This window comes from Lactuca virosa, chromosome 8 (genome assembly GCF_052849685.1).
Source record: "Lactuca virosa cultivar CGN04683 chromosome 8, Lactuca_virosa_CGN04683_v6, whole genome shotgun sequence".
NCBI classification, from domain to species: Eukaryota; Viridiplantae; Streptophyta; class Magnoliopsida; order Asterales; family Asteraceae; genus Lactuca; species Lactuca virosa.
In genome coordinates this window covers 6,994,836-7,013,131 of record NC_136433.1, presented here as the reverse complement: position 1 = coordinate 7,013,131, position 18,296 = coordinate 6,994,836, and the positions used below count along the sequence as shown (strand labels likewise).

At 37.8% G+C, this 18,296-nt stretch overlaps 1 protein-coding gene across 1 annotated transcript; it reads left to right on the top strand.

The window, feature by feature from the left end:
- Positions 1 to 13,775: 13,775 nt before the first annotated feature.
- On the top strand, positions 13,776 to 17,424 carry LOC145129553 (nuclear speckle RNA-binding protein A-like). Its single transcript, XM_079064301.1, has 7 exons — positions 13,776 to 14,076; positions 15,305 to 15,432; positions 15,519 to 15,789; positions 15,877 to 15,938; positions 16,020 to 16,101; positions 16,749 to 16,918; positions 17,066 to 17,424. The coding sequence occupies exons 1-6, from the start codon at positions 13,791 to 13,793 to the stop codon at positions 16,880 to 16,882; spliced, it is 963 nt and encodes a 320-aa protein (XP_078920427.1). The 5' UTR covers positions 13,776 to 13,790; the 3' UTR covers positions 16,883 to 16,918; positions 17,066 to 17,424.
- Positions 17,425 to 18,296: the final 872 nt, after the last annotated feature.

The following is an 18,296-nucleotide window of genomic DNA, read 5'->3' as shown; positions in this document are numbered from 1 at the left end:
GGTGTATGATTTTGAGAAGCCTAGATAATGTCTTATCGAAGCATCTCGTATCAGAAATCTGAACTTTGGTAATGAAAGTCAATAAGTATTGATTTCTAGAAGTCCAGCTGATTTCTGAATATATGTCAAAGCTAGTGGGAGCATAAATGTTATGCTAATAATAATTATTATGCTAGTGGGAGCATAATTATTATGGTAAGTATTGCAAGTTAGCAATGTTAATTATAGAAAACAAAAGTTTCAATTCGCAAAGTTGCAGGGTTTGAAAAGTTGTTTTGCTATAATTAAGGGAGAGGAATTTATACTTCATTTCAAATCTAAAAGCTTAGATTGTGAGATTTTAATCAAATTTAGTCAAATATATATATATATATATATATATATATATATATATATATATATATATATATGAATGTTATGTTGGAATGATTCAACATAAGGAAATTCTATATATGGAAATGTTAATTGCGTTCTCAAAATTTGATTATGATTACGACATCCCTCTTCATAATCAAAATTATGAGAACATGGCAAATAGAAATATTATAGCAAAAGACTGATTAAGTATCATGTCTTTGTGTTAGACATTATGAATCGTGTCTCATATGCTTCGGGTATAGGATCGATTCATATGTTATAATATTCTCGTGTTCTAATTTTCTGAATGCCTAGGGCGTTTAGAGGGAAGGAATAGAATCGGATATGACTAAAGTGGTTAAACAACTGTTAAGGACAATCTAAGGTTCGCCAAGGATTTGTCGCTTAAGAACAGTTGGAAGTATAGTAATGGAAGGACCATATTGGCATTATTATGAATAGACAGGAGTCTATTAATAATGAGTTGTCGTATGGAAAATATGGAATGTTTCCATATTGGGAATTGAAGAATAGATAAAAAAAGGATAGAAACTTTTATGCAAGAAGAATGTTCAAAGGAATGTACTTTGAATTTGAGACTTCATTTCCATGGAATTGTATTGTAACAATCTCCAAAGGAATATTTTGTAATATCTTTGGTCAAGTCTCTGTGACTTTTGGCACCTAGACATTACAAAAGAATCTTTGCATGATAGTTTAGAATCTGACACTTTCTAGCAGTGACAAGAATTTGGAATTCTTACGCCTGCAATAAGGATTTGGAATTTTGAAATAAGCATCATTGAAATGTTTTTCAATTGATCTATTTCACAAATTAAGGACCATGGACAAACATAGTGTGCATGCTTGGTGCATGGCATAACTATTGTTTAGACAAACATAGTGTGTATGCTTGGAGCATGGCATAACTATTGTTTTAATTCAAGTATTAAGTTGATTATTCGAAACACTATACAATGAATAATGAGTAATCAATATGACTCAAAAGTTTTTGGGCCATATAGGATTAGTATTATTCTTGTGTTTCACTTTGCATGTTTGGACTTCCAGAATAACTAGGTTATTCAAACCATCCACAGTCGATCATACTTTGGAAGTAAGTATTGAGGCAAGACTGTCATGAATGGGTCTGTAGTTTGTCTAGGACAAAGTAGTTGCAGTGTTCATGAGTGCTCCTGGAATAAGATTCGAGTATTGGATTCAACCCACGCTCATTTGAATCACTTCATGGATTTTATCACGAGTGATCATGAGACGATAACATTTTATATTCTTGAAACCAAGACGTGTGAGTTGTAGTTGCAAGTCGGTTGCACATTGACATATGTAAACGCACCAGTAACTTGGTGTTAGAAAACATATTGTTGTGTGTAATTTGATGAGTAAGTACAAGCGAGCATTTGGGTTGAAGTTTATCCGTTCCTTTTACCCCATGTGGATAAAAGCGATATTTGTGGGCCCCTCGATGATTTAGTGATGACACCAGGCCTGGACTGGTTTAATTTGTTCAATTAGTTGGTCGTCATAAATCGGAAATCGGGAAACAACAGATGGACAGAGAGAATGATTATAATCCATGTCTCAGTCCATATGATATCTAGAATGGAGGAATATATGATCCCTTATCTAATGGACACGTCATTGACTAGGTCAGAGTTCGACAACGGCTTTTAAGAGCTACGATTGATAGTCGGGTTGGAGTCATGCTTGCAATGATAGTTATTAGACTTATCCAAGTGGGAGACTGTTGGATTAGGTGTCCAAGCCCATAATTATTATTGGTATGTACTTGACCCGAGAGTAGCATGGTCCATTTGGGTTGCATGGCACCGGAACAATCTGAAGGATGGATAATTGAGAAGAGGTTATTTATGGTTTATTAATATATTATAAGTTCTAATATATTAATATGAAATCATATTATTTAATTAGTATTGATCAACAATTAATTTGGAATTAATTTTGTGATCAAAAGAGACTAATTAAATATATGGGGATTGATTATGTAAATCATTCATTCTTATAATGTGGGCTTATGATCCATAGTTCTTCATGTTGGGCTAAACCCATGTGGTGACCCATGGATACTCCATGGAGGTTTTAACCCATGGAGCATGAGGGATATGGAAAGTCATTAGGGTTTACATGGTGTAACCCTAGTTAGCCACACTATATAAGAACCCCTCTAGCTCATGAAATTGGCACTAGTGGTTACGTAGACCTAAGAGAGTGGAAACACAAGAGGGCAAGCCGATTTTATGAGTGCAAGTGACATCCTCTCAAGTTCCTCCATTGTTGGTGGTGTTGTGTGATTCCTTTTGAGGTGCAACACATGGGGTACTAAGTTCTTAAAGGTCCAAGGCTTCAACTACACTAAAAGGTATGTCATCTAACTTGTATTTCATGTTGTTTATACTCCATTGTATGCTAGTTAGTATGATGCTTTGGAATATTGAATGTATGCATGTATAATAGAGAAAACATAGATCCAAAGCATCTAGGGTTGCATGTACACCATAGGAGTGTTATAATGCTCAAAACCCAAGACTATTTTCATTAATCACTTCACCTACAACACCACAACCTCTCATGCAATTTGGTTAATATCTACTTTGTCGATTTTTGACCAAAACAATTTGGCGCCCAACGTGGGGCCGTGGTGTTCATAATTCTCAAAAAACCATATCTACACAATCAACCTCGTCTTCTTCCTCTATTATTCCCATTTATTCTGAAAATATTCCACCACCTCCAAGTGGATCTCCTGGTCAGAAGAAAACTCCGGATACCTCTAAAAAAATACACCTCTTCGATCGTCAGCCATGTGAATCCGGGATCCCTGAGATTCCAAGATCCTCTTGTTCCGTAACAGCGAACTCATCTCCATGGAAAAGATGGTAAAACAACAACTAAACCAACAACGGGAGGAAAACAAGACTATACTCAAGGAGATGGAAAGAATGAGGGCGGAGATCCATAAACCCCAAGGAGCAGCACCCTCGATCTTGCAACCCAAGATCCTGAACTTTGACAATGTAGGATCCTCAGGAAACCGTTGAGAGATAGGATCCTCAACACCAACACCTGCTCCCAATTGGGGTGTAACTCCAAATGAGAAAGCCCATGTGATCCAGGATCCCGACAAAATCTTCATCACTCCCAATAACAAGGATCCTAGTAACTTCGTGAATAACAATACTTTTAATACTAACTCAATGTACCTTGATGCAGGAATGAGCCTTGTCATGGCCAAGGAACTTCAGCAGTTAGGGCAGATGATCTTAAGTGTTACTGGAGTGGTCCAACATATACAAGAGCATGAAACCTCACGATAGAACTATGGATCCTGAGGAACATGTGGCACAATACATGGAAAGAACGAATATCATCCCCATTCCCTCACACCTGAAGGAAGCTTGCCTATGCAAAGGATTCGGTTTGACCCTCACAAGATCAACCTTAAAATAGCTTCTTAATGTTCCTCATTACTCTATTACTTAGTTTACTCACTTATTTAATTTGTTTAACAATCATTTTTCTTGTAGCAGAACATTTGAAAAGATCACTAGTCATATTTATCGAGTGATCCAGGATCCTAAGAAATACCTTAGGGATTTTGTAAGCAGGTTTGTCAAGGAAGCGTTGAATATTCCTAATATCGACATGGCCACTATCGTGGAAGCCTTCAATATGGGTTTAATGAAGGATCCTTCCTTTTATGAGGATCTCGTAATGACCCCATACAGGAAAACGGACGAAGTCAGAAGTAGAACATCGAGGTTCATTAGACTGGAAGGAGATAAAAAGATCCAAAGGAGGACCGACTCTTTGAATTCATATGACAATCCTAATAGGAAGGTCGATTATTCGGCCCAAAGATCCTATAAGTCGAAACCATATTCCAAACCTGGTCATACCCTTGAGGATGAAAGAGAGGAAGATGAATTCCCCAGGATCACTGACTATTTTTTTACTGTGGATGTTTTAGGTCCAATATTTGCCATGCAGGATCTTGGTGAGAAAGCAAGGTGGCCAAGGAAAGGAGAGAAATCGAAAGGCTGGAAAGACAATTCTAAATGGTGAGCTTACCCTGAAGATTTCGACCACATCACTGAGGATTGCATAGACCTCAGAAAGGACATTAGCTATCTCCTAAGAAAAGGAAATCTCAAATACATCCTAGGGAGACGAAAAGAAATATCGAAGGAAAAAGAGCAGGATCCTGCGAAGATCCTATGAAAACTAGGATCCCTTCCTTCATACACCAAGAGAAAGAAGAAAAGACCCCAGAAGAAGACATCGATAACAGAAGGATCCTGGTGGACGAAGGATTCTCGGTGAACATCATACTCTTAGATGCTCTGACTAGGATGAACATCCCAGAATCCGAGATCCTCAGTATTAATGGAATCCAACGGTGAAACAAAGCATACAATTGGATAAATCAAACTACCTATCTACATCGAAGGGGTAAAGTCTATGCAACACTTTTGTGTTACTAATGCTTTGTTTTCCTACAGTGTTATATTAGGTAGTCCATAAATCAGTGAAGATCACAGGTGATCAACAAGAATCCAAGGAATGCTACACGACCTCAATGAAGCCTTCTTCATTACCGAGGCAAGAATAGCAATTAAAGCGGGGGCACAAGATGTACCAGAAGCGAGTAAGCAAGATATAAAAGAAGTGCCCCTAGACCTTGAGGATCCTAACGCCAAAGTACTCATAGGATCCTCAATACCAGAAGACATCAAAAAAGACCTAGAAGTGAAACCTTGGCATGGAAATACGAAGACATGGCAAAGATGATCAAGGAAGTCAAGTTCCCAAGGTGGCTAGCCAATGTCGTCGTAGTGCAGAAGAAGAATGATTCTATGATAGATGCCACGACAGGCCACAAATTACCAACATTCATGGATGCCTTAGCAGGGTTCCAACAAATTCGAATGGCGAACCATCTGATCAAAGAGGATACTGCCTCCATAACCTCCACAAGTATATATTGTTACACTGTCATGACATTTGGTCTTAAAAATGCAGGTGCAACATACCAAAGATTGGCGAATCGGATGTTCAAGGACAAACTGGGGGACACCATGGAAGTCTACACTGATGACATGGTGGTCAAATCCAAAAGAGATGAAGATCAGCTCAAGGATCTTGAAGACGCCTTTAACATACTAGACAAATATAACATGAACCTGAACCCTTCCACTTTGGAATGAGGTCAGGTAAGTTCCTCGGATACATGGTCACCAATATGGGAATAAAAGCGAGTCTTGTCCAAGGATCTTCGAATAGGGAAGCATTCCTCCTACATCTTTCATTATCTTTAGATGTTATAAGTGTTGTTCTGGCCAAGGATCTTGATGGCAAACAACAACTTGTTTACTATATAAGTAAAAGTCTCTTAGATCCTGAAACCAGGTACTCTCTCCTTGAAAAACAAATACTTGCACTAGTTATAACTTCTACCTAATTAAGACATTATTTTGAAACTCATACTATACAAGTCAAAACTCGTTATCTTATTAAGAATGTCATGAGAAAACCAGAAATGTCCAACAGAATGACTAAGTGCTCAGTAAAGCTCATCACATATGACATCAAATATGAGCCTCAATAAAGTCACAAGCATTAGCAGATTTTGTGGCTGATTTTAGTAATGATCTACAATCTGAGGCAGTGTTAGAAATCCAATGACTTCCAAAAGAAGAAAACATGGGATAGTGGATACTCTATATAGTTGGAGCATCCAACTTTAAAGGAGTAGGCCTTGGGATCATACAAAAATCGCCATAGGGGGACATCCTACCCCAGGCAGTTAGTTGTGAATTCCATGCAACTAGTATGAAGCAAAGTATGAAACACTGATCATGAGGCTACACCTGTCCAAGGATCTTCAGATCAAGGATTTTCAGGTATATGTTGATTCGTTATTAATAACTAACCACTTTTATGGATTCTATGCAGTTAAAGGCAAAAGATTAGAATTATACCTTCAAATTCTTTAAAAATTAGCCTCTGAATTTGAAGCTTTTAGTTTGAATCAAGTTCCTAGAGAAGATAACACAAAGGTAGATGCATTAGCTAACTTAAAGTCTTCCCTTATGATCCCGCCAAAGACCAGGATCCCAATAACCCACATAATGAACTTGGCAATAGAAGATCCCTTCAGGAGACCAGACGACCCCGACGACCATGATCAGACGACCAACATAGCAGCAATCATAGGCCCAATTCCTCTATCCTCTTACCATGATCACAATCTTCAGGATCCCGATCCAAACAATCAGGATCTGTGGAGATATTTGAGATCCTAGACACAACCCATCATAGAGTATCTCTAGAATGGTACAATCCCAAAAGAAGAAAAAAGCGATAAAGCGTTCAAGATGAGGATCTCACGCTTTTTAATGATCCATGGAGTATTATACTAGAAATCTATAACAGGTCCATATCTAAGATCAAGAAGCAATGGAAGTTCTAAAAGACATACATGAATGGGACTGTGGCAACCACACTGGGGGCAGATCCTTGTGTTCTAAAATGTTAAGAACAGGATACTATTACCCAAACATGAAGAAAGATGTTTTCCTATATGCTTAGAAGTGTGATGCATATCTCATTGATTCGGAAGCATGAATGAGGACATATTGGCTAGCTACCCCATATGGAAGCATCTTGCCAAGATCTTGAAATGCTATACACCTTGAAGCGTATTTTATGTAAGTCAATTTAGTCACAATTCATCACAATCAAGTCGTGGTATATGCCTACTCCTTACCCTCATTTCTTTTCTTTGTTTATTTTTATTCTAAGAACATTACTAACTTACGCATCAGAGGAGCGTTAGCTAGACTAATGCCCACCCCTAGCTAACGTTTGCTATGCAGAACAACGTAAAGATCCTAATAGCTAAGGATCTCCATAAGTAATGATCCTGAAACATAAGGATCCTCAAGGTTGAAGATCTCTGGAAACATAAGGATCTTGACACACGAAGATCTCAGCATCTTAACACTTGGACAATTTCATTATATCAACGGTATGATCTTTAAACTATCATATACACAAGCTAGAGATGATCATCTCTCCTACTCTTAAGGGTACTTAAATCCCCTCTAAGGTTTAAAGAGCTAATTACCTCTTTCACACGAACTAAGGTTTATACACCTCGCTTGAACGCACGATATCTAACTATGGGATACGAATAAGGGGATCATTTCACGATGCAGTGGCTTGGCAACCCTCTTATCTTTGAACGTAAGTTAATATCCTTAAGGTTTATAACATAATTGTAACATCCGGATTCCCAGGTATCTTATTTTAAGTATTTATTTTGAGTTTTAAGGAGGGACTCGGCGAGTAGGCGCTCAGACTCGTCGAGTAGGATCGCGCATTTCTTGTCTGATTTAATGAAGGACTCGACGAGTCGATGCGTGGACTCGGCGAGTCCGCGCTGTTAAGTGAAAACCTAATTCTCGGGGCATGTGCCCTATTTAAAGGCCTTTATAGCCTCTATTGCGGCCACTTCACCCCTAAGGAACCCTAGAGAGAGAGAGAGAGAGAGAGAGAGCGTTTGTGGTGCTAGAGGAAGGCTAATTCACCATTTCTTGAGTGTTTTAGCAAAAGAGAAGTGGTTTCCAACAAGAGGAGGTCAAGGGAGATGTGGATCCAGGGTTTTCAAGTTCAGATCTACACTATTGAGGTATCAAATCGAACTTCCTTTCTGTTTTGGGTTAAGATCTATGATTTAGGGTTTTTCTATAACCTTTGAAGGCTTAAAGAGTTGAGTTTATGGTCCCTTGCTCGGTTAGGCCTCAGATCTGGACCCATAGAGGTCCAGAGAACCTTCCCCATTCTGCTTTTTGTTTGTTCATGGAGGATTGGAGACTAGGTTGCCATATTTAGAGTTATTTCTCCATTTATGACTTGTTGTGGGTTGCATGCACGTAAAGGTTGCACCTTTACGTGACATTTGAGCATTTGAAGGGTAGATCTGATAGTTAGGGAAGCAGATCTGACCTTAGAAGGTCATTTGAGTATGAACATGGAGGCAACTCGCCGAGTCCATAAGTGGACTCGACGAGTCGAGTCGGGGTTGCCCCGCGATTCGTGACAGGTGTAACCCGTCGAGTGGAAGGATGACTCGACGAGCCAAGAGAGGCTGAAAGGATTCAGAGGACCCGCATGGACTCGCCGAGTCGCCCTGTGCACTCGACGAGTCGGGTCAAAGTTGACCGTTGACTTTCGTTGACTTTAGGGTTCTGGTCAAGATTGATCCAGGAGAGTTCAGGGAAGGGTAGAATGGCCTTCTACCCAATCTGTAGAGATGAGATCATGAGAGAATATTGATCGGGGATGTTATCTGAATAATAAGAGGAGGCTAAGTCGGGACGTTGAGCACGAGAGTTTATCCGACTTCATTGAGGTGAGTCTTCTCACTATACATTACCTAGAGTGGTATTTATGTGTAGACCAGAGGGTCTTGTATGCTATATGTATATATATGATTTATATGCATTGTGTTATATGTATGCTATGTGTTGAACAGACCGGGTTGGAGGGCGCAACGATATAGACCGGACCGAAGGGTCCAACGACACAGACTGGACCGAAGGGTCAGACGAGCTATGACCGGACCAGAGGGTCCAACGAGCTACGGGACTGGAGGGTCCCGCTGAGACACATCGACCAGAGGGTCGTATTGTAGCCTCGAGTGGCGTATGTGTTGCATGTGGTATTTTTGGGAACTCACTAAGCATTTATGCTTACAGTTGTTGTGTTATGTGTTTCAGGTACTAGCGAGGATCGCGGGAAGGCGCCGGCATGATCCGTACACACTGAGAGGATTTGTGTATTTGAGGATCTTGGGATTTGTTTATTGTGATAACATGTGATACATTGGATTACTATGATATTTTATGAATGAGAGTATGTTTTTAAAATGAAAAATTGTTTTGGAAATTTACGTTGTTACAATTTTCATGTTATCTAAAATTGGGATCTTACCCCAGAAATTACATAAGGTTTATAACATCTTCATGTTATCACACGTTGGGACTTTTACACACGAATCATAACATTTTCATGTTATCATAAGTAGGGATCAGGTTCCATTTTTCCTTGTTCTTAACTTTGAAATTTTTTAAGTAGAATTAAGGATCTTAAACTTTTCAGGACCCTAAACCAATTGTTGATTTACAAACTTTCATCACTTCAGAGTCATTTACTATTTTATATTGATATCTTTAAAGAAGTTTAAAGCACTTAGATTTACCAAAATTAGTTATTAACAAATTCTTTTATACTTGTTTTATTATGAAAAACATATGTTCAGATCCTAAAGTAAATTTCTAAAGTTTATAACATTATCATGTTATCTTACGAAATGAGTTTATCCCCAGTTATTATCTGAAGTTGGGTTTATCCCTAGTTATTATCTGAAGTTGGGTTTATCCCCAATTATTATCTGAAGTTGGGATTTCCCCAGTTATTACCTATGTGGGATATTTCCCGATATTACCTAAGTTGGGATCTTCCCCAGTATTTCTTAAGTTAGGATCTTCCCCGGTATTTCTTAAGTTGGGATCTTCCCCAGTATTTCTTAAGTTGGGATTTTCCCCAGCAAAAGATATGTATGGATTTTTTTTCTAAAGTTTATGACACTAATGCGTTATCTTATGTTGGGATTTTTTCCAGAAAATACCTAAGGTTTATAACATTTCCGTGTTATCATACGGTTTGGGATGTTTCCCAATAATTTACGAAGATTGGGAAAATCCCTCGAAAATATGAAAGACTTGTAGCATTACCATGTTACAAACAAGAGTTTTCTCAGTTATTTACCAAGCTAGAGTTATCTCCAATTGATTTCTAAGATAAAATCCTCCCCAGTTCACTAAGTAAAAATCGAACAAGGATCTTCCATGATGAAATCCTAAAGCAAGAATCCTCCTGATACAAGCTTCAAAATCACATGGAGCTGAAAGACTTACAATGCAAAACTTATCCTAAGTCGAAAGTCTTCAGAAGATCAAAACTAAACCTAAAGCTCTCTCCAGGTTTTATCTATCTTTATCTTCTATGCTTACTACAACAGAAGTTGTTCTTAAAACAATATATATATATATATATATATATATATATATATATATATATACACTTTTCTTCTAATGGTTTTCCTACTTTTCAAACCAAAATCTACATCTTCTAAAACCTTGGGATCCTGACTATTACAAGATCCTGATCAAGTAATTTTTTATCTCAGATCTTTAGCATCCTAAAAAGTTTTTGTAAATTCTAAACTCATTGGGATCCTGATCATTTGAGAACCCTTAAAAAAACCTATTTTAACCCTATTTTTACAACCAAATCAACCACGCAAGAAAAGAGATAAACCAAAGCATCAATATTAAAAGGGATTACCCTCCTAACCTACAAAAAAGAAAATATTGTTTTACAGAACAAAAAATTAAACTTGTTTTTAAATTTTATCAAACTTAATTCAATGTTTGATCACCCCTGACTGGGATATACTCTGTCTCTTTCTTCTTTTATTCTCTTCAGGATCCTGACCAACATTTACAAGCTTTTCAGTCAACTTAGCCAAGGATCCTGCATTCTCTATAATCACCTCCTCAATCTCCGGCTCATGCTCCTCCTCTTACTTGACTCTCTCCTTACTCAGTTTCTCTACCCTCTTCAGAAGCTCCTAGTGATCCCTTTTTACTCCTTCAAGGCATGCTCCATTGTGTCAAGCTTAACCTTTAGATATTCGGTGGATCAGGAAACATGATCATCGACCTATAAAGGACCACGATAAGTGGATTGAAATCAAACAAAATAAGGCATAAAGATCCTTACAGGTTGCCAGAAAGAGAGCATCTTCCTCAACGCCTCATCCGCCCCAAGGCTCTCAGCCGACTTCCTCTTTTCGGGATCCTGGAGTATTGACGGTCAGATTTATCGAGGTTCTCTCCGGAGGAAGATAAGATGAGGTCTTCTCCTTCTTCACCACAAGTTAGAAACCGGACATGGCGGAGTCAATATCAAGAAGGGTGAACACGACATTAGAGTGTGTAGCCTTGGATCCTAAACATAACAAAGGAACTCAATAAGTTCAGGATCCTTCATGAAGAATAAAAAATAGACAAATAAAGGATTTTTACCTTTCGACATGGGAGCAATAGCAGATCTACTCTCTTAAAAGTTGGGTTCTTCGAACCTAAAGGATCTTTCAGTCTCAGGCGAAGCAAAGAAACTCCCAACGCTCTCTGCGATATCTTCAGCAGTAGGGACGAGATCCCCGAGCTTGAAATTTGCATCAAAACAAATAAAACAAGAAAGTGTGAATTTCATATCCTCAACGAAATAAAATAAAATCCTACCTTTTCTAACCCAATTTCTTGGCAGGAGATCACCGACGGGATGGATTCACGTTTCACAAAGAAATATTTCTTTTTCCAAGAACCTTTGTTTTGTTTTGATTTCAAAATAAGATGTGATTTACTTGTTTTGACTCAGAGCAGGAAACGAAAAGACCCAAAAGTTTGGAGATCACACACATGGGCCACCTTAGCTAAATCCCATGTCCAGATCCTTAGATTGATTCAATCGATCAACCTAAAACAGGATCCTCCAGATCATGAGCGTAGTTTAGATGGGACCAAACCTAAGTAGGAGAGACGAAGTCGGGTTGGGTCTTAGCAACAAAAGGCTTGAAAATAACATCGGAAGGAAAAGCCCTAATTGACTTCAAGGACTCAATGTCGTCATCACCAAAAGAACAGGTCTCTTAATAAGACAGGATCCTTTGATCGATGAAGTCCTCGTCGGAAAATCAAGGATGATCGAGTGAGAATGAAGTGCCTCTTTACCCATAATCAATAAACAGGAAAAATAAGAAGAAAGGAGAAAGAAATTTACTTTCAAACCACGGAGAGAAAAGTGATTTGACAATATAATCATATCTTTTTAACGGATACAAATCTATCTGTTAGAGTTTGAATTTCAAATCCTTTATTTCCAATTAATTAAATTATACACTTTAAATACTTGAAATCAATTCAAATATTTTGCAGGTATAATTTGGGGGCAATTGTTAGGGCCAAGATCCTGAATCCTATCCAGGATCCCGGATCTAAAAGATATCTAAGGATCCTTAAACCTATCCAGGATCCCATATCTTAAAGGAGTCTTAGGATCCCGAACATACATCAGGATCATGAATAACACCATTATTATTCCCTAACAAGTTTAACGACTATATTTCTTGTTTATTTGTCACATGTGCAGAAATGGTCAACATAGGACTCATTCGAAACGAAAGAATCAGTCCAATCAGGCTTAAGACCCGTAAATACCAAGTCAAAACACGTTTTAAATATCAGTTCAGTAGGATCCCAGAAATATCAGACATTTAGTTACTTAATCTAGACTATAAATACACCTGAAAAACACACACAACGGGGACAATTCTCTGGTACCTTACTCATCTAGACTCACTTTATCATTCATCTCTGTAATTTATGTTCAAATCAATAAGATCATACAAGGCATGTGATCATTATCACCTTCCAAGGTTTTATGCTGGAGATCCTAGCAAGGATCAATGGCTTTCATTGTAAATCACTTGTGCAATCTTGTTCTATTTTCGTTAATCACTTCATCTACAACACCACAACCTCTCATGCAATTTGGTTAATATCTACTTTGTCGATTTTTGACCAAAACAATGTTATATAATGTTTTTTTTTTGTGAATATTACATGCCTAAGAACGTGTTTGGCAAAAGTAGATGATATCTGTAAACTTAACTTTTATTTATATACGAATGTTCGGAAAAAAATTGCTGAAAGTTTTAAAACATTTAAAATTACATAAAATAACTTATCTATAAACATATTATTGAATTTAAAAAAAAAGAGTAAATTACTAAAATCGTCCCTATGGTTTGGTCAAAATTACACGTTTGGTCTCTAACCTTTCATCTTCACTCGGATCGTCCCTGTGGTTTGATTTTGTTGCTTTTTTGTCCCTATGGTTTAGTCAAAATTACACGTTTGGTCCCTAACTTTATGTATGCAAGGGACGAAAAATGCAACAAAATCAAACCATAAGGACAATCCGAGTGCAAAAAAAATGTTAGGGACCAAACACGCAGTTTTGACCAAATCATAAGGACGATTTCAATAATTTACTAAAAAAAATAACTAAATCAGTTTACAAAATTATAAAATAGTTTTTTTTGTTAAATGTTAGATAATTTGGATTTGAAGTTTTTTTTTATGTTAGCTAAAAATTAGAAGTTTTAATTTCTTTATTTATTTTTTTAAAACTAAAAGGTCAAAGTTTCATGCCTTACACGCCTTGGATCCAAAGCAACAAAATATTCTTGTTTTTATAAAATGAAAAAAACTAAGTTTTCACGTCTCACCAAACGAGGTCTCAACAAACAAGAAGACATAAAGCGAACGCTTGTTGCCGCAAATCTCTTCTCGTCTCTTTCCGGGCATCAGAGCACCGTAATCCGACTGCTTTTTTTTCCTCTCATATCGTCATCTGAATTCAATTTTTTGATCACTGATATCCACAACATGGGTGATTCTTACTGGAAATACGCTGCCGCTGAAGGTAGGCAGCAGCAGCCACCACTTCATCCACTCATCGGGAAGCGCCCTCGCTCCGATTACGGTACACTCACTTTTCCCCGTTTGTTTTTGCCTTTGTTTTTCTATTTGATAAATAAAATCTGGAATAAGTTCTAATTTTAGTCTGTGTTTTAGCCGGATAGATGTTAGGGTTTTTTTCGTAGCAGTTAACAAATCAGATGTTTCAGATCTTTAGTTAGCAGAAAAGCTTGCGATGCTATTTCTTCTTATATTTGTGCCATAATATGGTTATAGATGTACAGCTTCGTATTGATTTGTGCAGATGTCAGAAAACCCTAGCTACAACATTGTCATGCTTCTGTTATGAAATATTGAAATGTACCACCACTGCCCTAGAAGCTATACATTTTGACTTCTGAAATTTATAGTCATGAGGAAATTCCTTTAGTAAATTCAAAATTGCAAATCCATTTTGTAACATCTTTAACTCTAACACCACTATGTGCATTGTAATAAAGCTGATGAGTTTATAGAATTTTGCTCCTGAAATTACTTGAAGGGATAATCAACAAGACAGCGTAGGAGATAAACTACATTGGAATCTGTATGTGTCCGTTTGTTTGTTTGGTATCATAATTCAGTTCTCCTCAAAGAGTGGGAGAATACTATTGGATGTTTGTTGTTTAATATCATGATTAGGGCTGAGAGACACATGATATGACTCATTTTAAGATTCTATAGAAAGAGTAATGGAGGCTGTTGCCTTGTTGAGTACCATGATAACTTGGGGTGTGTTGAAGGGGATAAGGTATCTGAATCTTTTTTATTAAGGGTTTCGTTAATCAGCCAAATCTGATGTTAAGGAAAAGATAATAGGTTAAGTTTCTAAAACATGTTCAAGTTGACATGGCTGTCTAGAGGGATCCATATCAGCTACTAGCAGTGGCAGATACAGCCATTTCTAGTGGGGTGTATGGACCCCACTTAAAGTGGGTCCCGCCTCCTATTTTAGTTAATAGGATAAAGACTAGTAATAGTTATTGATGATCTAAGCAGACTTTTTCAGCACTCCATAACTTATGCAAAGATATGTCTGTCTTTCCCGTTTTTTTTTTTTTTTTTTTTGAAGCTCATCTCGGGTCTTACTCTTTCATAATTATTGTGCCAGAAATTTTGAAAGCTAGTCGTTTTAATGAATATGAAATTGCTATAAATTTTAGGAAGCAGTTGCATGGATTGTTCCATTATGTTTAAGTTGTAATTGGTTATAGTATAATTACATGGGTTTTTGATTGACATGATACTGATAGATGTTCCTGGTGGGCGTGAGTTGCCTAAATATTTTGATCCTGAGGGGGAGAGAGGACCCGGACCTCAACTAGTGGTTAAAGATTCTGATTCAATCGGTGCATCTTACGATCGTTACCTGCGTGGCACGGTATGTATGTATGTATGTATGTATGTATGTATGTATGTATGTATGTATAAAAGTTCTTACATGGGAATGAATCTCTATGATATCAGCAATTACCGCCATACAGTGGCATTGAGTCTGGTAGACCCATGGGGATGGGAGTTGGTGGTGGTTTTCACGAAGATCCTCGCATGATGGGTATGGGTATGGGCATGGGTATGGGTATGGGTATGGGTATGGGCCCCCCTGCATCAGCAAAAGGTCGGGATGCAGCAGGGCTGTTAGGAGGCGGGAGGCATGAAATTCCTTTGCCTCCTGATGCCAGCAATACATTGTTTGTGGAGGGTTTGCCTTCAAATTGTTCACGAAGAGAAGTGGCTCGTATCCTATTATTTCCTTTTTTTTTTTTTTTTTTTTTTACATATTTTATGTATATATTTGGTTGGTTCCTTGACCCAAGTTTTGCAGATATATTTCGCCCTTTTGTGGGGTACAAAGAAGCCCGACTCGTGACAAAGGAATCCAGACATGTAAGAAGATTAATGAATTGTGATGATAACATATGCTGAGATATATATAATATAATGTTTTGTGTTTTACATTTTTTACAGTCAAGTGGTGATCCATTGGTACTCTGTTTTGTTGATTTCAAAAGTCCAGCTGAGGCAGCCACTGCTAAAGATGCCTTACAAGGTACAATTTTTTGTTTCTATATATCAATCTGCATTTATTATTTGGATAGTGCATCTACTAGTTGAAGGAAATACGTCAATTTTAACCTCAAATGGTGGTTCGTTGTGCTTGTAATAGAGGCACTCGCTATATTTATTGAATCCCCCCCAACCCAACCCAAACCAAATGATGCGAAAATGCTTAGATATTGAACAATACGCCGCTTTACTACTTGTCTTCGCTACAAGTTACCTGCTCAGAGTTGCAGCTATGTATCGAGTTCGAGAGCATTCATTCATAGTCATACGAATATGAATATGATAAATCGGGGAGCAACTATTCTCAATTGCTAAAGAGCGTATCTATTTTTTATTCCTTGTAAATACCCCTAACACTAGGAACTCCTTTTCCATCTCCAACAACCCTAAAAAAAAATTCAGTAACCCACCTGTATTACTAGCGGTCCCACGTCATGACCAAAACCGTCACGTGTGTGTGTGTGTGTGTGTGAGAGGTAGGTAAACGTAAATCGCATTCACAGAACACCAACCAACAGTCAAAGGATAAAACCCTTTTGGCATATAGATTGGTAACTCCAAAGCAGCATTAGAAGTGCAGTGAGTCATGCGTGTAGAGCAGTGTAAAATAGTGGAAAGTGGATTTTGCAGGTTATAAGTTTGATGAACATGACCGAGAGTCGGTGAGCTTACGGCTGCAATTTGCTCGCTACCCTGGTGTGAGGGCAGGAGGAGGAGGTGGCGGAGGGAAGCCAGGTGGTGGAGCGAACCGTGGAAGACGTTGAATATGCACAGACAGACAGCTTAACGTAACGTAACAGGTGAGGTGATAATACCTCTAATATATAATAAACCCATGAATATGATGCGCGCACAGTCACAGTCACACCTTTGATATTTTAATAAGCAACATATCGGATCAAATATTAAATCCAGCTAAATTGTGGTACGTCACGTCTATCATGTAGGATCCATCTATCTATCCATGCGTCCATGTTGCAGTCGGTTTGGTTCGGTTCATTTACATACGTCTCTCCTTTTGAGTTTCCGGTTTCGTTTCCTTAGGACCAGATGAAAATCGGGTTGCGACTTTCGACTTTCGACACATGTTTGTTATGTGGTATTAAATTTCGTTTCATGCCAGAGAGAAATGTTTGATCATATATTATTTATTTTATGTTGTCATTTTTATCTATACGTTATGCGACTAATTATCCCTTGGGGACTCGTTGTCTAGAGTTTGACTTGTGTGTTTTATTGGTTTTCTCATAGTATTATCTGTATGCTTCCAAAATAAATATGTGACCATAATCCTATTTTTGCATAAGCTTATCCGGATCGATCGTGCTATTCATTTTTCTTTGGAAATGAACTGTTTTTTTTAATGGACTAAATGAAATCCCACTATCCAAGTACAATAAATCGATTCAAACGGTTTTTTATCACGCTTGTTCAACCTAGTTTCTGAAGAAACCGTCCGGTTTGATCCGGTCTAGAAATTACATAAAACTGGTTTTTAAAACATTGGTTATAGGTAGTTGTATCCATCTCCCGACATCACACTTGCAGTCCTAAGTCAGTTTAGGTTTTGGCTTGCTTCCTGCCCATTCACCAGTGTCGCCTGTACAAGTCAAGACTCAAGTGTGCTGTGCATTCAGAGGCTAATTTGTACTTACGCAAGCCTAAAATTTCCCATTCAGTCTCTGTGAAAATCTTATGAAGAAGGTAGGTAGGGGTAGAGGTAGAGGTAAAACCATAAATAATGAAAGGGATTACATACATACCTGGATTCAACTGTGAGGGAGGATGGAGGAATATATAAACACAAATGCAAAGAAACATGGAAGTGTGATATTGGTTCGGCTCATGGCTCACGCTCATCTCCCATTACAAAACCAGGACAGGACACAGGACAGGAGCCACACCAGTATCATGCCTCTTTGTTTCTTTGTTTTTCAATTCAAGCCTCTTTGGCGGAGGGTTTTTGTATGTTTTAGAGCCCCCCTTATATACTACTACTACTACTTGATATGCCAAATTAAATTATTAAGATTATAATAATAATACCCTTCAATTAAACCTCATGGGAAAACGTATAAGCTTCTTCCAATTGGGCATAAATATTGCATTTGGATATTGGATTTGTTTGTTTGGGAGGAGGATGAGATCCTTAACAAATAACAAACATATGGCAAGTCG